The sequence below is a fragment of the Melopsittacus undulatus genome, chromosome 2 (assembly GCF_012275295.1).
Source record: "Melopsittacus undulatus isolate bMelUnd1 chromosome 2, bMelUnd1.mat.Z, whole genome shotgun sequence".
Classification (NCBI taxonomy): Eukaryota; Metazoa; Chordata; class Aves; order Psittaciformes; family Psittaculidae; genus Melopsittacus; species Melopsittacus undulatus.
Window position 1 is genome coordinate 7,532,643 of NC_047528.1, and position 24,834 is coordinate 7,557,476.

A 24,834-nucleotide genomic window follows, 5' to 3' on the forward strand; every position below is an offset into this window, starting at 1 on the left:
TGTGAGTAGGGTATTCAAGAGCTGCTAAATGCCTTTTCAGAAAACAGTGGTTAATGTGATTATCAGAAGTCATACTTTCTAAATTTACTGGTGTCCTTTAAAGAATAAACATATATCTGGTGAGGATCCAGTTGGTGCATTATACATGAATTCACAAATGACTTTACAGGATTGCTTACCAGGACTCTTCAAGAAGAAGGATCCTCTGTCTTCCATGAATTTGTAAATGATCAGTAAGTAGTTAATGTATATGAAACAAAACAAAGGATAAATAATCCATTTTCATAATCAGAAGAGGTTGCCAGTGATGTTCTTGCTGCGTCCTTTGTTTTGGATATACCTCAAGAATCTGGAAAGGGGGTGAAGTGTAGTGTGGAGATTGTATGAGATAATTTAGGTTACGCAGAAATCTAAACCCGACTCTCTTCCCTTGCAGAAAGTTCGGTTGATTAAAAAAAAAAAAGATGAAATTTGAGAGACAAAAGTGCAGAGTAATGCTTTGAGAGAAAAAAGCAGCCTTGTCCTTACACAGGGATGGGCTTTAAACTGGCTGCTGTTGATTAGGAAGTCTTTGAGAGTTGTCATGAGCAGGTTCATTGAACAAGTCAGTTCAGTACTTGAATATGGTCAAGGAGCTGAGTACGTGTTATTTGGAGAGAAAAAGAGAACAAGCCAGAAAGCTGTATAAATACATGACATCTTTACAGGTGCTGTATGCCTTTTTTTGTTCTCTTTTAAGAGCTTTGCTTTAGATCATAATGTTGACAAGTCCTTCACTTGGAATGTACTTAATATCAACATTGTCTTGCAGTTTGAGTTGTATGAGTTTGCTTCTGTTATCTGCTTTTGTGTCCATGGAGGATAGAAATAGGAGATTTCACTCCTCTTTTTGAACAATCTGTGTGGGATTTTTTAGAGTTAGTTATTTAATGCTTTGCTTGAATTTGTATGATTCCTTGAACTTGTTGCTGCGTGATATACACAGGCTTCCTTCGGTAGCCCCTGAGAGCAAATATAATTGTATGTGATTTTCCAGTCCGGAATGTGATTTGATGTTGTATATTTTAATCCATCAAAGGAATACCAGTACCTCTATGGTGTTCTGCATAACTGTGGCCTGGGTGTTCCTGAACTTGGTTTGCAGCCATGCAAAGAGATTGGCTAAGGCTGTTGACACTTAGATGCTCTAAGTCTCATTCTAGATAGTGGTAATAGATTGGATGTGATATATTTGTATAATAGGATACACGCTGCATTTTTTGCATCTTTTTTGTTTGGAAGGTATGTTGCAGAGGGAGCAGCAGTTACTCAGGAGCACCTCTGTCCCATGCAGTTTACTGATCTTATCCTCCTGCAGTTGTACACCAAAGCAACATATTAAAGGCTGAATGTGTTAACTCACATTTTCCTGCACTACTCCTGATTTGAGAAGGATTGCCTGTTCCCTTCTTCTGTAGCAACAAGCAGGAGATGTATTGGCATCACATACCCAGCATTCCTGGGTAAAGTGACCTCTTAATCTCTTTGTACCTTTACCAAAGTCCCAGTGAATCTTCAGTCACTGTGTGTACTGAAAATACATTTTAGTCATCTGGTAGCAATTAAAATATCTCAATATGAAATTTAATTGTCATTGAGAAGTCTAACTTGTGCTAATATGGCATTTTGATGCTCTTGTAATATTTCAGCTAGAGAAAACCACCAAAATTGCAACTGCTGCAAAGACTTTCAAGGATGTAAAACTTAAAGCAATAAAGTGCAATTGTTTAATATTTTCACCATTTCATGTGTGGGCAAAATGTCAAAACCATCTAAATCCAATAGCAGCAGTGACTTAGGCTGTGGATAGATGTTCTCAGCCTAGAAGGGATTACCAAACTTACTTAGAATCATAGAATAGTTAGGGTTGGAAAGGACCTTAAGATCATCCAGTTCCAACCCCCCTGCCATGGCCAGGGACACCTCACATTAAACCATGTCATCCAGGGCTCTGTCCAGCCTGGCCTTGAACACCACCAGGGATGGAGCATTCACGGCCTCCCTGGGCAATCCATTCCAGTGCCTCACTACCGTTACAATAAGGAACTTCCTCCTTATATCCAATCTTAACTTGCCCTGTTTAAGTTTGAACCCATTACCCCTTGTCCTGTCACTACAGTCCCTAATGAATAGTCCCTCCCCAGCATCCTTATAGGCTGACCTCTTTGGGTTTTATCCCCTCCTCTTTGTTTATTGAAGTGAACTGGAGTCTCTACAGACTGCTCTGTTGGCAGAGCACTGGGGTGTTATCTCTGGTAGGGATGTGTGATAGGCCAGCTGGGGGTTGTAATCTTTTCAGCTGGTGAGATCCAGAAGACTACATCTGTCTGGGCTTCAGACGGAAGCACAAGGCTTCAGTGCTGACAGGCATTGCATTTGTTACATGAGGGGTGGGATTGTTAGGTTTTGGGGTTATTAAATGCAAAATCTTATGAAGACATGGTTCTCATAGTCTAAACTAGAGTAATTAAGTTTGTCCGTGTACAGCTTTAGATTAGCCTCCTTAATTAGATTCAACCTTATGTATCCACCAGCTTTTGAGTTTTGGATGCAGTTATACATTGAGGAATTAGGTGCATAACCTGAAAGAACTCATACTTCTCATTCCATTTTCTAACCATAGACCATGTGAAAATAACCATGTAAACAAGGAAGAAAACCTCTTTGTTTTAATTTACTTTAACAGAAGTTTAAATCCTTCAGTTAGCTGATTGGACATTTTAATTTCCACTAGGTTTTACTATGCAAAATGTTCCAGTTGTTTTCAAAATCTTATCAAACCATACATGGAAGCATTCTTAGAGAGATTCTAAGCCATGCCAAAAGAACAAATTCCTGTTTCTTTCCCACAGAAAAAGACATTTGTTCTGTTACTTAACAGGTGTGTCTGGGAAGATGTGTTCATACTTATTTCAGATGGCTTCTCTGAAACTTCATACAGTAATTGCTTTCTGAGAGAGTCCTAATAATGAACTTTAGCTCCTGCAGCATTTGGCATTGTCATCCTGAGAAATTCTCCTCCTGCAGCCGTGGGAATGAGCAGTGTGTGTAATTGCCATTACATCACTTGCTGCTGATACACTGGCTCTCTTTTCAGTTATGAACATGAGCTGGCATTGCTCACTGGTAATACTGTTTGTGCAGAAGTATGAAATGAGGCTGATCACGCCTTTTACAGCAGGGTTAAAAACAGGCTAATCAGATGGTATTGGTTATCCTTGTTCTTCTGCTTTGTCAGCATGAAATTTTACCTGAGGACATTTCCTTTTGTACCCTGTATTTATGTCTGTATCTGTATGTGTTTGCTATTTTTGTTTGCTGTGTTTTGGGAAGGGTGGAAGACTCCATGTTTTCCTGCATTAATAATGCTTATCAACTGAGCAGTGTTGGTGTAATTGAAATATGCTTATTATCATGCTGCCAAATCTCATGACTCCCTGACTATTGTTTGCCTCTGTGATCACCCTGAATTAGTTGGATGGTACAGGTGTCCTGAACAGACCAGATGCAGTCAGTGACATTCTCTGACATGCATTTTGGTTTTCTTCCTTTAACAGTGACCAATTAGAGTAATATTTTTTTAGATGTTGTTTGTATAACTGTTGTTTTCAACTTATTGTTGGATTAATTTTGCTGGTTGAATTTTGTTGACTCTCTGAGTGAAATTCAGATCTTGTTGCAAAAATGAGAGGTTTCCCACCTTAATAGAACTGACATGTCACTGTCACTTCCAGTTGCAATGTACAGATTGATTTGTTGGCTTGCTGTAAACGAATGTTTTACTGCTTTTAGCATCAGTTGACTGTCTCATGAGCATGATGTATATAATACCCATCCCTGGTAGTGTTCAAGGCCAGGTTAGACAGAGTTTGGGAAACGTGATTTAGGGTGAGGCATCTGTACCCATGGCAGGGGTTGGAACTGGATGAACTTTAAGGTGCTTTCCAACCTGAACCATTCTATGATTCTATGATATTAATCTGATTTGATTTCTGGCTCACCTGATTGTATCCCTATATCCCATAAAGCACATCTTGAAAATGTACTTGGAATATTAGCAGAGGGAGGAGTAACTAAGAGTTCTTTTAGGAGATTTTTCTGTGATTAGTATGTGTAGCTTGTCAGAACCATCTCTTGAAAGCAGTGCATACTTTGGAGCAAAAGAATCCTTCAGATGAAATGGATATGTTAATACAGTGCTTCGGGTGTTTCATGGTTATGAAGTTCTTCCCGAACCCCTCTGAGAACTGTTCAACTCTAAAACCAGCATAATTAGTATTTATTTGTAAGTACTGATTAATGTAAGGGGACAAAATGAATCTTAAGTGTGTGTAATTTTATAATAAAAGTAAACTGTGATGTTGTATGTGAATGTTTCAGTTGCTTTGCATGTAATATGTGTGCAAATTACATTTGTAGGAAGATACTTGGAAAATTCTACATCTGGTCTCCTGGCTTTGGTGCTGCATTACCTGCCTCCTACATGGCTATTCTCATCGAAAGGAAAAGCAGGTACAGTTTGTGTTTATGGATTTGCAGTTTCACATAATGCTGGAAATGGAGTTCATTTGAAATAGTGTCTTTTGAAACCTTTATTTCCCAGTAGCTTTCTAGGTTTAAAACTAATACAAACATTCAGTTTCTTGGTTGTGGTTTATTTTCCTTGTTTAATGGGTAATTGGGTTGCTTGATTGTGTAGGATTTCTTAAACTGTTTTTTTTGTGTGTTTTTAAAGATAATTTAACATTTGTGATTAGTCACAGAGAATGAGCATCCTAATGAAAGTTGCTGATGACTTAATGATGTGAAGTTAGTTAAGCAGTAATAGGGTTTTGGGGAAAGAAAAGACTGGAAGGGCTGAAGTATCATCCAAAATTGGATAAAATGTAAGGATACAGAAGGCAAAGATTTCACTGAAGAAGGAGTGAAATATGAAAATATGAAGAAGAAGGAAGCAAGGTCTGAGTGATCCAAGGATAGCCAAAAGTCATGAAAGGTGGTGGGTGAAATCCTCGCTTGTAAGGTTGTTATGTTTTGGCCTTCAACTTCTATTGGTAGTTTGTACCAGTAATGAAAGTTAAAATGTTTAATATGGTGTGAGGTGCCTTAGTCATCTGATTAGTAAGCTTTATTCAAAGTAGAGAAGGTGACAAAAGGGTAACATAAGAGATTACTCTTTAAAAGGTGAGGTGGGGGGGTTAGTACTAAATACGATGCAAATGCATTTTTGGTTACTGTGAATATCTGAAGCTTCCTTAAGCAGTCATACCAAATATCTGCAGATACATATACATCAGGTTGTTGACTGGCTCTGTTCCTGAACAGTCATGGTGTAAGCAAAACCTAAACCAGGTTTTGGATAAGATGTCAAAGTTCTGCCCTTTTGAAAGAATGCATTTTCCGTTGATTTTGAAGATTGAGGGTGTGTAAGAACTTCTGGAGAGGTGGGAGCACTTCTGAGTCACTTCATTTAATGTCACTATAGAGAAAAATTGTAATAAAATTACTAAATAAGTTCATTATCTTTTTAATGTCCTTCCTAGCTGTTTGATTTTCAGTTACTTCCTAAGAAGGTGAACATATTTTGGTAGAACTTTGTCTAGTTCCTTAGGCTCCAGCACTGCCACATGCATCAGAGTTTCATTTTGCAGTGAGATCAAATGCATTTTCTCCCTTTGAGCAGAAACAACTTAACTTTTCCTGCAGACCTGTTGCAATGTGAGGATTTTGTGTGTCAGTCTTATATAGTGTTAAAAGGGTAGAAATGAGGCTGGTTGTCCATCTGTGAGCTTCCTGTAGCTTTCAGAATATTTGGGAATCAAGAGTTGAAACTGCTTGTGTGCCCAAACCTGCACGAGGTTTTTGCATAACAGTGAAACAACTTTGAAATTCAAACTTGAAAGCTAAGTGTAGTAAGAAGAGGAGGCAAACAAATTTTGCGTCAAATGGGTATTTCTGTAAGTCATAGTGGCAATGTATGAAAAAGCTTTGATATGTTCACAGGCTCCTATTTAGTACCTGCAATTTGAAATAAGTTGAAGTTGAAATAGAGGTGTGTGAAAATGACAAAACGAGGTTGGTATAACATGGATGTAATGAATAGTGGTGAAATACTCAATTCCTGGAAGGTTATTCTCCTTTCTGACATGAATGCAAAATGTGTGACCAGAAGTATTTGCCTAAAAAGTTCACATTCATAGAATCACAGAATGGTTTGGATTGGAAAGGTCCTGAAGATCATCCAGTTCCAATCCCCTACTGTGGCCAGGGACAACTCGCACTAAACCATGTCACCCAAGGCTCTGTCCAACCTGGCCTTGATCACCTCCAGGGATGGAGCATTCACAGCTTCCCTGGGCAACCCATTCCAGTGCCTCACCACCCTTATGGTAAAGAATTTCTTCCTTATATCCAACCTAAACTTCCCCTGTTTAAGTTTGAACCTGTTACCCCTTGTCCTGTCACTACAGTCCCTAATGAAGAGTCTCTGTCCAGCATCCTTGGAGGCCCCCTTCAGATACTGGAATCTGCTCTGAGTTCTCCACACAGCTTCTGTTCTTCAGGCTGAAGAGCCCCAGCTTTCTTATATTGCATCAGATAAAATGTGAAAAGGCAGCATTTGTATCACAGTGTAATACATGCAGCTGAGAACATGGGGTCATTGTTAATAATGCAAAAACAATGTTAAATGGCATCAAAAAGTAGTTGAAAGTTTAGTTTTTTTTTTTTAAATATCAGGCTGTTTGGTGTGTTGCCACATGCTAACAGTGTATTATATAATGTGTGAAATGTTGCTGCTGCCAGGCTTAATGACATACGACTTTCTGATTTCACATCTGTTTGCTTCTTAGCTTCTGTTACAGGCAAAATCAAGTTTTCATAGCCTTGTAGTCTTGTAGGAGATGGTTGTTTGGCACAGAGACACAGTGACATTCTCACTTGTCTTCCTGAGTAGCTTGCAACAAATCATAGAAAAAGCAAGAAGGTGGGAAAAAGTCCTGATTTGAGTTCATAAACATATCTCCAGCCCTTCAAATTGCTACTAGCAGCTGGCAGCAACGTTGAGCTTAATCACTTAATCTCTTCCCAAGTGGATACCCTATTTTAAGTACCCCACTGGCATTTGCTTGCACAGCATCTCTGTCAGTCCTGTACTTGGGAACAGCAGGCTTGTAAATCAGATTTCCTTCCAAGTGCTGCTGCTCATGTGTGCCTGCCTTGTATGTTTTATAATCCTTAGGGAAGAACAGGAAAAGGAGATGGATAGCGTGTCTAGGAGCATTAGAATCCTGAGGAGGAGTGTGTTTTCTAGCCTGTTGCAGAACTGGTGTGATTAGAGTTTGATCTGTGTAATACGTGGTTGCAAGCTTGCATGGCACTGGCAATGAGAAAGGGAGGTGACATTGCAGGGAAACTTCAGACAGAGTCAGGAAATGATCTGCATTTTATTGTGCTGCTACAGTTCTATAAGGATATACTTTCCCATTAATATATCCATGTGTATTCCATTTGGTGGTGATAAAACATGGTTATCCTGTCTGTAAAATCTAATTTATTAGGACCTGTGGAAAGGCTCAAGGAATAAATAAACCTGTTTTGTGTATGTGTACATAAATATTGGGACTAGATGATTGTGAGGTCCTTTCCAGCCCTACCCATTCTATAATTCCATGTTCTATGAGGTTACCAGAGGAGAGCTAGTCATGTTATGATTCAGTAACATTTTGCTAAGTATTATGTCTTAGATAATGACTGAGTGTAAATAGATAAGCATGGAGATGATGTGTTTCTAATGTCCTATACCTTTAGTCCCTTACTCTGGTAGGAGTAACTCTGGATTTTTGCATCCTTACTGGCCAGTGCAGGATTTATAAATGATAGTCTGACATCTGTTAGCTGTGGAGGTGGTGCATGTTTGATACTCTGGAAAGTATGAAGAGGGCACAGAGTTAAATTTCAGCTGATTTTGACTGTATGTTATCTCATATAACAGAGATTTTAATCCTTTTTAATGTTAGTCCTGTCATGTTATTTCTTTTTGCTGTTTTTATGGTTCTGGCAAATGCGTTGAAAAATGAGAAGTGGGACAATATTTTAGGTGATGCATGTTTTCACATGCACAGAAAATGTGCTTGCAAATAAGGAAAGTGCTCCCTTTTCCTGGGGAAATCTGCACAATTCATTACAATGTACATTTTTCTAATTCCTTTTGACCATTTGATGGTGACTTCAACATTTCATTTACTCTTGATATATGTATTGTCATAACTATGGTTCTATTACAATAAGTAAGCTTCTAACTGGTGCGATAGTACAAGTGTATACAGAAGAATATATTTTTCTTTGCGGTTTCACCTTTTATGTCTTCTAGTAAAGAAAAATGATGCAATGCTTTTGTGACAGAATTTAGTTCTGTTGGGTTAGGCATTAAGAGTTGTGTTAATGCCTCTTCAAAGGTGGAAATATGACTCAATTATATTAATTTTTTTAAGCTTCCTTGGGAAATCATTACATGCATTTGATTACCCTTTGTATGGAGTTGTTTTACCAGTCCACTCCTTGTTTGCTTATAGGTGTGGTTTCAAATTGTTGATGATAAGCAATTTTAGTTGTTTGTAGTTCTGAAAAATGAGTATTTTGGTTTCTGCTTGTAATTCAAAGTAACAGACTCAAGTCATTTTTCAACATCTATTGACTGCTAACAAAAGGGGTTGAGCATGTATTAGAGGAGGAGGTGCATGGCTTAGACTGAAAGATATGGTACTGCCTTGTTCTAGAAGCACTGAGAAGAAAAGGAAGTACCTGAATATACTTGTTAAATGGTTGTGAATGAAGCTGTTGAAATGGGATTTGGGGTTTGGCTGAGGCCAGCCTGTTACTGGAAATCTGATTAGATTGGTGGTGCTTTCCTGATTTCTAATTCAAGGAAGTCTGATAGCTCAGTGAAGAGCCTGTATTTAAGACCTTTGTGATTTCTCTTAAGGAAAAGAATCTGAATCACAGAATGGTTTGAGTTGGAAGGGACCTTAAAGCTCACACAGTTCCAAGCCCCCTTCCAGTAGACCAGGTTGCTCCAAGCCCTGTCCAGCCTTGCGCCCTAGCCTGGCCTTGAGCACTGCTAGGAATGGAGCATCTATAGCTTCGCTGGGCAATCTGAATGATGTTAATTGTTTTGTAAATATGCTGATGTTTTTAAACCATTTGTGTTTTGCTAGTAATTAAATGGCAAACTTCAGTTTGTTGGACTCTTGTTCAAAATAGTAATGTATTGGTGGGTTCTGAGAATTAGAAAGCTTTAAGAAGGGACACAGTTATAGTGAAATTAATTGTCTTAGTGCCTGGCTAGCTTATTTCTTCCTTTGTAAGTAATTAAGCCAAAGAAAGTTTAACTCCAGCCACCTCCAAGTTATGTGGCAGCTCTGAAGGGACCCTTCTGGATTGCCCCTGACCCCCTTAGGCTGCATTACTGTTTACATACTGGCTGTTAACATTATAGCGGCGCCTGTCTCGTTGCTACAGTCAAGACTGTGTCACTGATGGTCTTATAAAACTGGAGATTTAGGGGGTTTGTAATTTGGTTGTAAAATCTTGCTCTGGGCCACGATGGGCAACATGGTTTTAGTTGTAAACTTTGGGTGTTTTCATCAAGAAAACCAGTATACATGATTCTCAAAAACATTTAAAGCATGTGCCTTTAGAAAGTGATCCAGTGCATGTTATAGAGAACATCTATGTATATACATATTTTTAGTGTCTTGGAAGCAAATGTATTACTTCATATTGCTTAGAAAAGTGATGGAAAACATTTGTATAAGAGCAATGAGGAATTCTGAGACTGGATGTTTGCTCTCCTGATCAAACAGTTCCTGTCAGGGTTATTTGCTTGCCCTAAATGCCATTAGTCTGAATGCATTATAAGGAGGAATATGGCAGCATAGGAATGGTAAAAAGTGTACGCTGTAAATAAATACTGCCTTTTCGTAGGCTTGTTCTTTCAAATATGTATCTGTTGCTAGATATTTCTATATAATACTATATTTAGACTTGAGGTGACAATGGGCCTTCTCAAAATGCTTTGCAGTTACCTGGTTTAATGTTGTATTTTAGGGGAGCCTATAAATCACCAGTATGGTGGTCAAAACAGACGTCTACCACAGTGAGTGTTTGTGCAAGCTTCAGGCTTACTTGGTACAGGTAAAAGATTGAGCGAGGCAGCTACACTGAGGGATGAGCTTTTGCATCTTTGTGTTATGGAAAAAAACCCTCAAGTTTGGATTACTCACATGGGTATTTTGTGGTATAATCTGGTAGAGCAGGAAAACAAGTTTTGGAGTTGTATTCCTCTGAATACATTACTGTGAAATACGGAGCCAAGCTGTAGAAGTTAATTGAATGCTTTTTGTTTCTAAACCAAAAGATATTAAATGCATTGCACTTCAGCAGCTGCCTTGGTGAGAGCCATTGTTTGAGAGGTCTGTGTTTTCGTAGTAACAGCATTTAAATGTTTGAACATGTTTTGCTGCATGATTTGAGGGCTGCTTCTGCTGTAGTTATAGAATCATAGAGTCACAGACCGGTTTGGGTTGGAAGGGGACTTAAGGCTCATCCAGTCCCAGCCCCCTGTCAGGGACACCTTGCACTAGAGCAGGTTGCTCTTACAGTTATCAGAGGGAGGGAAGTCACTGATATTTCAAGGTTGCCTGGAAGGACAGGAGTCAGGCTGGAAGATGCTGTTATTGTGGGAATATTGTGACTGAATGGGCAGCTCTTAGGAGTGTTTTTCATTGAAAGGAGCATTTCTTGCTGACTTTGGCTGTTTGTGGGAGCTCATGCCCAGCACAGGGCTAAAGTGTTTCTAGTCAGTGGTTCACAGTAATTTGTCTGAGAAACGGGTTTGCCTGCTTTATGTTTTGTTTGTCCTGACACAGTCAGCTTCCAGTCTGGAAAAGAACCCCAGTAGCTGGGTGTTCAACACTAGAAAAACTAATGATCTCTGCTGGCTATGTCCCTTTGTTGATATTTTCAGAGAGATTTCTATTTTCCACTTACTGTTATAGCATTAAATGTTAATTCTAGAAAAAAGTTCCAGTTAATAGTCATGAAGTCAGTTTTTAAGAACCACATTTCATAAGCACAGGAGCAGGCAACTCCAGTGTGTTGTAAGTCAAGCAAGTGGGGCAGAGACCAGCTGGCTGAACAGAGAACTCTTCCTGGAGCTCAAGAGGAAAAAGAAGTTGTATGATCGTTGGAAGCAAGGTTTGGCTTCTCAGGAGGAGTACAAAGCTGTGGTTTGCATGTGCAGGGAGAAGACATGATGGGCTAAAAGCTCCACTAGAGTTGAAATTGGCTGGTGTTGTATCTGACAACAGGAAAGGGGTTTTAAGTGCATCAACAGGAAAAGATCTAAAGAAACCATTGGACTAGTATTGTCTTAGTTACAAAGGGAGACTAAATAATTGTCTTAAGCTAGATTTCACCCACTTCAGATGGCAAACATTTGGCAAAATGAATCCTATAGTTGTGAACGGAGCATGAAGGATCCTTGGGGATCAGTGATCCCAGTCCCATGCATTTATTCCATGGTTATAAAAAGGAATCAGGCTTCTGAAAAACTTCAACCATGTCTGCAGAAGTGTTCAACAACCGAGTTGCAGAAGCTTTCAGCTTGCAGCATTCAAGTGCTGGAAACATTTACTTGCTTGAGTGGCCCTTGAAGTCTTACACAAGGTGGAAGAGCAGGAGAGCAGCTATGGCTTTATAGTCAGCAATCCATTTTCTGGGTTAGCACAGGCAGACAAAGTACACTGGAATATCCCCATTCTGGAGATGCTGGAGAATGTCTTGCAGACATCTCTTGTTGTTACAGTCAGAACTGAGCTGGGTCATGTGTGACTGTTTGGTTGCATTTGCTCAGTGATCTCCAGTTCCTGAGCTTGAAGAGAATTTACCAGCTTAGGCACAGCACCAGCCAGGAGGTTACTTCATGAATAATAGTGATAAGTCATCCCAGGCAGCACCCATTAAGCTCTGTACTGCCTCTGTCAGCTGACATGAGGCCGGCATGGACGGACAAAGGGCAGTGCTAAGGTCAGGCTGCAAGCTCTGACAGATCCCAGGTGACTCTGTAGCTAACTCTTCATGTGCTGCTCCATGAGGAATTGAGACTTGAATATAATTAAAGCTTATTTTATTTTTTCTAAGGACCAGTTTTGGCAAATCTTTCACTTTATGGGCTGAAAACTAAGTAAATGTGATTTATGCATCTGAGTGGGGGTGGAATTTTGTATTCTCCTTTTCATCAGTACCCTTCCATCCCCCCAAAACTTACAGTCCTGTTGAAATGCCTACAGCTAAAATGTTAAAATTCATCTTGCTGCTGAACATTGGACTATTCCGACTTGGATTCTAGTGACACAGAGGATTAATTGCTCTGTTCTATCTGCTCAGTGCTAGCATCCAGGAGACGCTCATTTGGACTTCCTTGGCTTGAGCAAACACTTAATACGTCTTCTGTGTCGGAATGCTTGTGTGTAATGTGCAGCTCCCAGAGGGGGAATAATAAATACCCTGCTAGAACAGAATAAACTTCAGCTGCTGCCCAGGTGAGCTGGCTGCAGTGCTGGCTGCTGGAGCAATGAGAAGTTTGACATTTACCTGGTGAGGTAACATCTCTGCACACGTTGGTGCACTGCCTGAAAGACTTGGAGGGGATTTTTCTGCCATATGTTCCTGAGGTCTGCTTGAAGGATATTGTTTTTACGTAGTAGGAATGAGAGGAGCTTAAGTCCTTGTTTCCACATGAGCCACACCTATAAACCCTCAGTATATGAATTCACTCTTTCCTGTAGTCTCATTGCTCCCGAGGAATTAAGGTCATCGTTAGCTCCAGCTAACACAGGAAAAAGTGTGGAGGTGGGAACCTAGAACGGGAATGATTTGCTATATTTAACCACAGGAAGGTTTTCTGTGATGAAGATTAGAGCAGCGTACTGGGGTTAAACATCTTGCTTCCCATTCTTGCTCTCTCCCTTCCAGATCCCAGGACAAAAAATGGCATGTTTAATTTCCTTTAGTAAGTTCTATGGTTTTCATACTGTTTCTTGTAATCAGATGACTTCCCCTCCAGTTTGAACCGTTCTGATAAAGTAAGCATATTCCTCTAAAGATGGTCTGTCTGAAAATCAGGAACAACAGAATACATGATGTCAAATGCAAGTATAAATCAGGCCAGTACCTGTCATCATAATCCACATTGCTCCAGCTTTAGTGAAAGACTGAAGCAATATGGACTGTCTGTTAGTACAGCATCATTTTGTCTACTGGAAGGAATTTGTATGTGGTTAATCTTGCTTCATCAATGATAAGTTTTTCCTTTTCAGCTCTTCTTCAGTGTTTCATTCCTTGTGAGCAATGGATTGAGTGAGGAACTAGCAAAAATGTTCTAACATCAACCGTTGGCATTTTGGATCTTGGAGCCTAAAGTTAGAAAATAATAGATTCAGCCTGAACTTGGCAATAGCTTCTTTCTGTCTTTGGTAGGTGAAATGTCATATCAACCTCTGTCTGTAGTATCTGGCATAGTTCTTCATCAAATACTGATGTGCTGCCAGAAATTGACTTCTCAGTTAGTACAGATCTGTTGAAGTTCTTCAGTTCCTAAAAGGGGCCTGAAAAAAAGATGGGGAGAGACTTTTTAGCAGGGCTTCTTGTGACAGGACGGGGGGTGATGGTTTTAAACTGAGAGAGAGAGATTCAGACAGGATATGAGGAAAAATTCTTTACAATGAGGGTGGTAAAACACTGGCACAGGTTGCCCAGAGAGGTGGTTGATGTGCCATTCCTGGAGGCCTTCAAGGCCAGATGTGGTTCTGGGCAACCTGATCTAGTTGAAGATGTCCCTGCTCACTGCAGGGGGTTTGGCTAGAGGACCTTTAAAGGTCCCTTCCAGCCCAAACTATTCTGTGATTCTGTGAAATTACTCTCAGTCAAAACTTCTGGTACGGCTTTACCTGCATTTCTAGAAAAGGATTCCATTGGCTTCTGACACTGCAGTTCTTTGGAACCTTTTGTGTTCCAGGCCTTACAGATAACAATGTTAATCCATCTTCTGCATGCCTAATTCAGAGTTCCAGTTGGATTTGAAGCCTGTTTTTAATATGATGTGATAAGCTGTCATTTGGCTCCTAAAAGGGGAAAAATGCAAATGTCTCTGAGGCTGGCAAGTCTGACTCCATACCCTACTTGTGTTGGCATAGCTGCTTGGCTGTTTGTGAATGTAAGGACATTTAGAAGTTGGTCACACGCTGTGGAAAACTGAGTTGAATTGATTTGTTACATTAGCTGTCTTTTACATATTGCTTGAGGTGTTTTAGAATGAGTGTAAATCCATAACAAATGTAATCATTAAACCATGATGGGGCTAAAGAGAAAATTAGCTCTAAACATGCAAACAAAACAATAGCTACTGGTTTGACACACGAGAAAAAGAACATTTGGCTGCTTAAGTCTTTTGCAATAGATGAATAGATGAGTTTTTGAGTAGCTTATCAAAACCTTGTTATTGTGGAATAGTGTCAAACTGGGCACAGAATATGACTTGGGAAGGGGGAGGCAGCTGTTTCAATGGGCTTCTTGGGAAGCCTCTGGAGCTGTTTCTTATCGAGGTGTTGTGGGCTGGGTTTGGGGTATACAGGTGGGGTATGGTGAATGACTAAACCAGAGGAGGGCTGGAGGGTAGAGGTAGGGGAGAATGAGTCAAATACTGGATGAATTTCCAGTGGTGCTGGGACAGCTGCAAGCTGTCTGCCGGAGTAGTAGCATTATATGAGGTTTTTATCTCCTTCTTCCTGTCCATCTCATTTCCAAAATATACTGAGTGTATGTCCAAGGCCAGAGAATATTGCATATCATAGAATGGTTTGGGTTGGAAGTGACCTTAAAGCTCATCCAGTTCCAACCCCTGCCGTGGGCAGGGACACCTTCCACTGGAGCAGCTGCTCCAAACCCCTGTGTCCAACCTGGCCTTGAGCGCTGCCAGGGATGGGGTAGCCACAGCTTCTCTGGGCATCCTGTGCCAGGGGCCTCACCTCTCTGCAACTCTGGAATTTCTGTGCCCTGGCCTGTTCTTCTTCCTAGTTTTCATTAACAGTTCCATCCATTATGTCCTCTTATTGCTATGAAACAGCTGTGATTGCCAGCAAAATGCATAGAAGCAATGACCTGGTGCTGCTAAGGATCCCCAAGGCAGTTTTGCTCAAAGAGGGAGTATTTGCTTTTGTGCCTCATGCACTTGCCTTCCAGAATGCAGTCAAGCAGCACATGCTGTATCCCACTTGAGAAGGTGCTCAGAAGAGAACGAGGTGTTTTCTTTTTGATTGGCTGAGCCATTTAAACCCAATTCTGTCTTACCATCAGCACTCCAAAGAAACTGGTATTTGGAGCCTTACCTGACAAGATCTGGTCCTTTTATACCAAGAATGTTAATAAAGAATCACTGGAAATCCTTCATGTCTTTTCCTAAGGTTTGATTAATTTGTTATTCTTCTGTTATCTACTAGTCAATCCTTCTGTGAAACTAATGAGCTTTTTGGAATCTGATTTTTATCTCTCCATGGAATCTTGGGAGGTTAAATCATGCTTTAATGAAGAGGTTTTTTCCCCTCTGTAGGGCAGCCTTTGTTTTGCGTCTGGCTTTGTAGGCACCATAGAGAAACTGGGAGAGGAGGAAGAGGGAGGGAATGAAGGAAACTATAAAATACAGTGTAAAGCAGTTAAAAAATTAAACTCTAGATGTTATCTTGTGTTGCACGAGCTGAAAACTCTGCAAGAATTATGGGTCCTAAATTAACTGGAATGTATTACTGCAGATATATTTTCTTTTTGGCCTCTCTGTGTTCCCTGTTTTCTCAGACCCTCTCTTTGGCCTGTGTTCAAATCACAGAACATGTTGAGTTTATTTTCTACCCTTTTAAGAACAACAAATTCTGAGTATTTGCAAGAAACCATGTAGTGTGCTCAAAGCAAATATCCCTGATTTGCAGCTTTGAGCAACTCAATTCCCCCAACCTGTGCAGTGCCCATTGCCTACTTTAAACAAATCCATGTTTTGAAATAGAAGATTCCTTTTAAAAACAGTGTGTTCCTTAAACTGTGTATTTTTGACATGGAGATACGTGCCTGAACACTATCTTCGTGTGAAAGACTTGGGACTGGTATTTGCTAAGCCCCCAGAATACTCATTTTCTGTTTGGAGACTCACTGCTTCTCTGTTTTCCTGATTTTCGGCGTTATTTGGGAAGCTTATCTGTTCCTGCTGATTTGAAGTGAACTTTTGCACCAGGATTTTGCTGCTGGCCTCCAGCTGTCAGTAGGAAATTGGTGGGTGTGAGAGATTAACGATACCCTAAACATAATCTGCGATATTTGTGTTATTACAGGGATGCAATCGCAACGCCAGATCTATATTGGTCAGTGTGTGGTGTCAAGCTGCTGTAGAGCAGAGATACCCCCCCCTCTCCCCCCCATTCATTTTGACCTCTTTCTTTTGAGGGGAAACCTGTGATTTGTGTGTGTGATTTAATTCTGCAGGTTATAAAGTGGTGTGTTTTACAGTGGATGCAGGGGGAAGCTGGGAGGAGGAATTCTTCCTGTTTTTGCAGACCACAAATCCTGTCTGGGGAGCAATTACAAACTCTTATGCTGGCTTCTTAGTTTGTGTTCAGAAATCCAAGCCAGAGTTAACTCTTTCTTTTAGTTTTTTAAAGGTCAAACATACCCCAGTATTACTATAACAAGTACAGCGTAAATTATGTGCTCCTTACCTTTCTTTTTGTATTCTACTCCATATATACTTTTGAATCCACTGATTCCTTTGTAAGTAATTTTATTAGTGATTTCTTAGATCCACAAAAGGATCATGGGTTAAAATAAGGTGATAAATGTCAGAACCTGCAGCACACGCAGTGATCAGTGGTATTTGTATAAAATCCAAACTTGAATCTGTAGGAAACATTATAAAAAATGTATGTTTTCATAAATTCACTGTCTTGAAGCCACACTTTAAAATTCAGATTGTGTCAAATAGGTTACAAGGAAAGGTAAATTTGACTTGTTTCATTCTAGTACCTGTTCTCAAGTCAGGATTGTTTGTTTCACAACACTAAAAGTTTTTGGAACAGCAAAGAGAAAAACTAAATCTATTTAGAAAAAACTTATAAACTAACCCTATATAGAAAAACTAAACTGATTTTTGTCTTAGCAGTGAGTTGGATTTCTTTTTTTGATGGGGTTTTGCCCGCCAAGTGTTTAAATCCATTATATAAGTAGAGAAGCATAACCCATTGGTGAGGCTGTTAAATCTGAGAAGTGTTGTCTTAAATTGATGCATGAAGATTTTTAACATAGAATCATAGGATGGTTTGGGTTGGAAAGGACCTTAAGATCATCTGTTCCAATCCCCTGCCATGGGCAGGGACACCTCACACTAAACCATGTCACTCAAGGCTCTTTCCAGCCTGGCCTTGAACACTGCCAGGGATGGAGCATTCACAACTTCCCTGGGCAACCCATTCCAGTGCCTCACCACCCTAACAGTAAAGAATTTCTTCCTTATATCCAATCTAAACTTCCCCTGTTTAAGTCTGAACCCGTTACCCCTTGTCCTATCACTACAGTCCCTAATAAATAGTCCCTCACCAGCATCCCTGTAGCCCCCTTCAGATACTGGAAGGCTACTATGAGGTCTCCATGCAGCCTTCTCTTCTCCAGGCTGAAGAGCCCCAACTTTCTCAGCCTGCCTTCATGTCTTCAGCATACTGCTTTATCCGTCTTCAGGCTCCTCTGAGCCATTTCTACCATTAGCAGCTGCTGCACTGTGGGTTAGAAGAGCTGTATCAGGCATGGGGCCTGGGTGTGTGCCTTGCCCCTGTCTCACAGCTCCAGCTCACACCTAGAGCTGTTCTCCCTTAAGGACGTGCCTGTTGAGTCCATTTCTGTGGATTTTGTACGTAGCAGTATTCAACTTGCTGTAGTTATTTCCTGTTATTTCTGACTTGGTCACTTCCCCTTTAGTTTTGAGCAAGAAACAAAATGTGACCGTAAAAGCCACAAGACTGGTTAAAAAAATGCTGTTGGAGAAGTTCAGGTATGTTTAATTAATTGCAGTGGACGTTTAGATTTCAGGATGTCTACTCGGAAAGGTTTGTGGTTTAAGTGAAATAAGGCAATCAAGAAAACAATGCTTTAAACTTTGTAGTGCCAAAAAAAGCACTGATGAGAAAACCGCAGGGACTGGAGCACTGCGTGTTTGACATATCAGATGGACAGGGCCAGGGACAACATGGGAAAGAAGGAAATATTCCAAAGGAGGAATGAATATTGAGAGAGAAATAGCTTAAAAGCAAGTGCCTACCAATGGTCTGTTGCTGCTTAGAGAAAGAGGAGGTGTTTGCTGCCTGTTGGAAATCTTCTTCGAGTGCTGTTGTGGTTGCAGTAATTAATTGGTGGTAAAATGGCCATGAGCATAAGCATGGAATCATAGAAAGGTTTGGGTTGAAAAGAACCTTAACATCATCCAGTTCCCACCCCCTGCCAGGAGCTGGCATATCTCACCTTAGGCCATGTCACCCAAGGCTTTGTCCAACCTGGCCTTGAGCACTGCCAGGGATGGAGCATTTACCACTATGTTCAAAGGATTCATCCCACTGTCAGGCAAGTTAGGTTTTTTGTTGCCTTCTTTTTAGCTTAGCAACAGCTCTGTATTTAAGGAAAGCCATAAATATATTGAAGGAAAACCATAAATAAAGAGAACTGGCAGTAGTTCCATAGGAACAAAACATCTTGATTGCATTTTAAAAGTGGATATTTTGTAGGATTTGCTATTGTATGGAGCAAAAGCTCATGTTAGTTGTGAAGGTGAAGTTATTCTTTGAATTTTATAACGTGTAAAGCTAAGCAAGAAAACGTTCTTAAGGAAACTGTTCTCCAAACAATGTGTTGGCAGTCAGGTTTGGGCACTTGTCATTGCTTCTGTTGGCAGGAGGAGGATTTTTTAACTCATGTGTAAGGGGATTTGGACTTCAGCCTCAGTCAGATTTAAGTTTTCCAGAACGTGCAGGACTTACATGAACCTCATAGGCAGATGCATGCACAGTCTCACAGTGGCCCTTAGTGATTTCTTTGACTTTAAAATCATCAAATGGTTTGTGCTGGAAGGAACCTTAAAGCTCATCCGGTTCCAACCGTTGCCACAGGCAGGGACACCTTCCACTAGAGCAGGTTGCTCTAAGGCCCGTCTAACCTGGCCTGGAGCACTGCTAGGGATGGGGCAGCCACAGCTTCTCCAGGCTAAATACTGTTGATTAAACAAACAATATGAACTTTTAAATCTGTTTTATTTCCTGCATTATAATTTTAAGAACTTGAAGATGAGTTCTGAAAAATTGGGTCAGTTTCAGTAAAGGGTCATGAGCAATTAAAATCTTTGGGAACACTGTGGAAAAACTGAGGGAGCTCAGTTTTTGTTTGGGAAGTGGTGTGTGGGTGACTTTGGACTCCGTAGTGTTGTGGTGGAGGTAAAGATGTAACTGGCTTCAGTAACCAGACAGATCCTTGTCTAAAGGAGGGTACAAAGTGCATGGGGTAGGCAGCCTTAGAATAACCTATCTGTGGTTGTGTGGACTTCACTGGAAATACTTGAAAACAAATTTGATCTTTCTAATAAGGTGGCTAATTCACTAAAGAAGATGTTTGTGGTTTGTATTAGTTACAAAGACAGGTTATTTATCACTTCTGCTCTTACAATGTGTGGAAAAAAAAATATATATGATAATTTGAAGTTGCTTTTTTCCATAGAATGATAGAACTGTTCAGATGAGCCTTGGGAAGTCAGCTGATACAGCTTCCTGCTCAGAGCAGAACCCAGCACTGTGTTCAGAACAGCTTCCTTAGGGATTTGTCTGCTCAGCCTTGCAGACCTCTGAGGACAGAGGTCTGACAGCCCCTTGGGGTCCCTGTTCCAGTGCTTGACTGTCTTGATGCAGAAAACACTGTTTGCTCAGGTCAAATCAAGACCTCCCAGCCGTGCTCATGGTACTCCCCACTGGCTGATCAATGCCTGTGTTGTACTGGGGACAAAACAAGGGTGCAGAACTCTCGTATAGTGAATGCCAAGTAAAGGGGATTATTCATTTCCCTTGACCTCCTACCTACACTTCTGGTACTAAAGCCCAGTGCACTGTTAGGTTTCCTTGCTATTTTTGTCCTATAGCTTTTGATATTTTTAGCAGTTATTTTAGACTCTTTCCTCTGGGCTGTACAATCACAAAAATATGTGGCTCTCTGTTGAGGTTTATAGGCCACAGTTGAAGAGCTGTTGCTGTTAGAGTTGGGTCCGAATGTTACCACGTTGTTTCAAAAGCGTATTTTATCAAGGGAAACTTCTTTGCAAAGGGTATAAATGAAAAAGAGAATTATCAGTTTAACATCCGTTCAGTATCTTTGTTGGTGACAAGGACAGTTGGAATGATGCACTCTTGAAGTTTGCTGATGACACTAAGCTGTGTGGTTCAGTTGATACACTGGGGGGAACGGATGGGATCCAGAGGGACATGGACATGCTTGAGAGGTGGCCAGTGCCAACCTCATGAAGTTCAACAAGGCCAAGTGCAAAGTCTTGCTTCTGCGTCCGGGCAATCCCAAATACATGTATAGGCTGGGCAGAGACTGGATTGAGAGCGGACCTGAGGAGAAAGGCTTGGGTGTGTTCACTGGCGAGAAGCTCAACATGAATGTGTAAATTGGGGTAACAAAGGAGAAACAAAATGAAAAGTATACTGAACATTACAGCTCTTTGTTACTTGGATTAAAGGGTAATTAAATTGTGATTGCTTCTGTGCAATCCCCCTTTTGAGGTAAAAGATACCGATCTTAAGACTTCTTCAGACTGTCGCTGGTGTCGGTGCTCCTGATTAATGTTCCACACTGGGTCATAGACTTTGGGGGTGAAATGTTAGCCATGTATTAGCATTTTTGAACCTCCCCAAAACAGGTGGTCAGACATGGCTGACTAATTATTTTTTATGTTTAATTATTTCCTGCTCTTCTGTTACCATTTCCCAATTACATTCTTATTTACCAGCTGCAGTGTTCATACAGTCCTGGGGTTGTACCAGCAGCCCTTTGCTTGGCTTGTCTCCATCTTTCTGTCCTGTTTTCCATCAGCTGTCATTGCTGCAAAATAGTGTAAGGTTTTGTGAACTTCCACCCCATTTTAGCAGTTGAGTTCAGGGTTGGGTTAGGCATCACATTGCATTTGCACAGGGCATGGGGCTGTTTGTTTTGAAAAGTCACAGAATGGACTTGGAGGAAGAAACCTTTCTGCCTGCAGTTAGCCTGGGCCGCTTGCAGGAGTTGATGGAGCTGTGCTCGCTGCAGGCACTTGCACATGATGTCATCCATCAACCTGCTGTATTTTCAGCTCAGGAAGTGACTTCCATGCACCAATTCATTGTCTGCATGTTTTTCCTCCTCCTGAGTTCTGACTTCTCGGCATCGCTTGCGCTGCAGCTGCACTGCAAGCACTGATTTCTTTCCTTCCTCTGCTCTAGTCTCTTTTCCTTTCTTTGTCTTTGGGGTTGGCGGGTTGCATTTTACACTTAGCCAGAAGGGACCACACTGTATATAGTACAATTGTGAATGCACAGGCTATAATCCTAAAGCTGCTTCTGAAATGAGGACAGTCACTCAGTAGATGGTTGCTTGTCACAGGTCAGTGTGTTACTACAGAACTTGCTGAAGTTCTTATGTTCTCAAGATTACTCAAAGTGTGTTTTATTACCAGGTTAGTTTGCATGGGTAAATTTAATTGTGTTTCCAAACAGCTGAGTTTTGGTATTTAACCCAAACTTTTAATATTATTACAGGGTAAAAAAAAAAAACAAACAAAAAACCCCAGAACTAATCCAAGAAAGATGAAAGACCTGGTATTTTTCCCTATGAGACTCTTTCCTGCTACCTGTCATGTTGTTTTCCTTGCTCCTTCAACTGAAGTGCTAGCAAGATATGTTCTGTTAACATACTGTTCCCTTAAGCACTCGATGAATGCTTGAAAACTTCAAATGTCATGCCGAAGTGGGACATCCAAGCCTGGCTTGACCTTCTGTTACTCACGTTGTAGCAATATAAAAAAGTCTTCAGTGATGTGAAGACAAATGAGTTCAGGTTATAAACTCAGTTCCATATTGAGAAACTAATGGTTCAACATGTGGTACCTTTTGTGTTCAAGTGTTGTGTGTAACAGCTGTAGGGACAGTGATAGAAATCCCAAATACTACAAGTCTGACTGTAAACTCCAGAACAGCACTGGTCCAGTGGGAAATATTGGAACTTGAGTTTTCCAACCTTTGAAGCACCTGGAGTTCCATAGCACTGATCACAAGCCAACAGCTTACACACAGCATTTCACTGTAAATTCACAATTATACTTCGGCTTTGGCCACACTATGCTTATGCTACCATACGTGCTGTGTAATTCAAGGCACCTTGTCCTTTCATGCTGGCTTCAGGGCTCCTGTGTACAAGCAAGTTGCTATATATAACAAGGTTTGTGTAATTCATCACCACTTTGGCTACTGTGCTTATCAAGTTTCTATTTTTGGTTTCATACTTATTTTTCTATAGGGTGGTAGTAATTCATCCTCCATCAATAATCTGCTTTTTAAACTCTCTTCTGTAATAAAACATTCAGAATTATCAAAGTGTTTTTCTTTAGTGTGCAAACAGTTTAATTCACTGACTAATTCTCTCATTTGTATTTATAGGAGAGGTCTCCTCACGATCTACATGGCCAATCAAGTAAGTAGTCCTTTATTTTAAGATCCATTGAAAATATGTGTTGTTTAAAATTGATGCTGAGATCCATTTAATTTATAATCATTTGTCCTGGGTTCAGATTTATTTCTTATTAAGTAACTAAAATGATCTTAAGAGCAAATTGTGACTAGGGGGCTTTTGGCTATTGTGTGTGCAGATGTTTTTACTGCATGGTTATATCAATTTAAATTGTGTGTCATATTCCTTACAATCTCATTCAAGTAAGTATCAGTAGTAAATTTAGCTAAATGCTGCTTTATGTGTTAACTTCTAAGTGTATAACACTTTTGTTACTTGACCATACTCCTTTAAGAAGTATTTTACTATGCCAGAAGAGTTATCTGATGTTTCTGTATAGTTTGAATTGCATAAAGAGTCACAGAAATTACAGAAGAGAAAAATGAAGAGCTGTGTTCTGGACTACTGGGACAATTTGCTGTGGCCTCAGGAGAACTGGGCAAGAGCAGAACTCTGATGAAAAGAACTGTGACTAGAAGAGATGGGACAAAGAAAATGTATCGTAGGGTGATAAACTTGATACCTTCTCTTCCATCCTTGTACTGTCATTGATGGTGGTTGTAATTCTGAAGATTTAGGGGGGGAGCATTTGCTTTTGGCAGGAGGTGACATCATGTGTTTGCTGGCAGGTAAATACACTGGAAACTCTCTATATGCATTTGCCAAATGGGTTACACAATTGTCTCTCAAATTCTGGTGTTTAATAATTTCTTTGAGGCACAAATGGTTTCTTGGGTTATTCTGTATTGATAGATGGCCTTTCATTACAGACTGACTCCTGAGTGGGGCTTACAGACTCCAAAAGGGAAGAAATCAGTTTTTACCACAATGTTTCTATTGTCAAGTGCTAGTTGAACTTTTATAGCTGCTTGACTTGGATGGCTCATACCCCATTCTCCAGGATTCCTTTTCTTTATAAAAAGGAATTTTCTTTAATTTCAAAAAATGATAAATCATTTTCTTGAAATGTAGTAAATGAGATGCTCACACTCCTGGTAACTCATGGGAGCAAGTTTTGATTCCTGCTGGGAAATCTGAACCTTGAAAATCAAAGAATCACAGACTGGTTGGTTTAGAAGGGATCTTAAAGCTCAACCAGTCCCAGTCCCTTGCCATGGACGGGGCACTTTCCGTTAGACCAGGTTGCTCCAAGCCCCATCTAACCTGGCCTTGAACAGCAGCTTCTCTGGGCATCCTGTGCCAGCACCTCAGCACCCTCATAGTGAAGAATTTCTTTCTAATAGAGTTTGAAGTTTTCCTTGAATTCAGAAGAGCAACTGTGTAGAAACTCCTTGTTCAGGAAACAGGTTATAAGGATGGTGATAATCAGTTGGAGATGCCATCAGTCATTTCTGATGGACTTCTCAAGAGGAGGGTGAACCTTGAATTGGATGATCCTTGGAGGTCCCTTCCATCCTGGCATTCTGTTATGATTCTAAGAAGTAAATGTAATGAAATAACAACACCTCTGAGTATCCCAGTTCTGAGAACGCTGTCATTGCTTTCACAGACCTTAAGCTATGGTGCCACACAGTTCATGTGATGTTGGACCGTATTATCCTGGATGCAGTTTCCTTTGAAGGACACCATTCAATGCAATGAATGTTCTTCTCTTCAGCAGAATGGCTTATTTTAGTCACAAATCTTTGTGGTGAACACAGGGCTACCAGGGTTTGCTTTGTAAACTGCCCTTGATCATGTGATATTTACCTTGTTAGCAAGCTGTGTAATCAAGGTAAATGTTTCCCTATTTGTATAGCTTGCCTTTGGCATAGAATTTCATATGCTTTGATAAGATGCACATAGAAGTTTACTAAGCCTTTAAACCCTTTATGTCATCATTATGTTGTGGCATGCCCCATTCTGAGAGCTGGCAAATTGGAATCATTAGGTTGTGAAATTACACTA

General features: G+C 40.4%; 1 protein-coding gene across 1 annotated transcript in view; it reads left to right on the plus strand.

Moving 5' to 3' along the window:
- The window catches only part of TMEM135 (transmembrane protein 135), a 164,399-nt gene that overhangs the window by 14,955 nt on the left and 124,610 nt on the right, over nt 1-24,834 (plus strand). Inside the window, 2 exon segments of the mRNA XM_005149693.3 lie at nt 4,459-4,551; nt 22,857-22,890. Coding sequence (XP_005149750.2) covers nt 4,459-4,551; nt 22,857-22,890 — 127 coding nt within the window.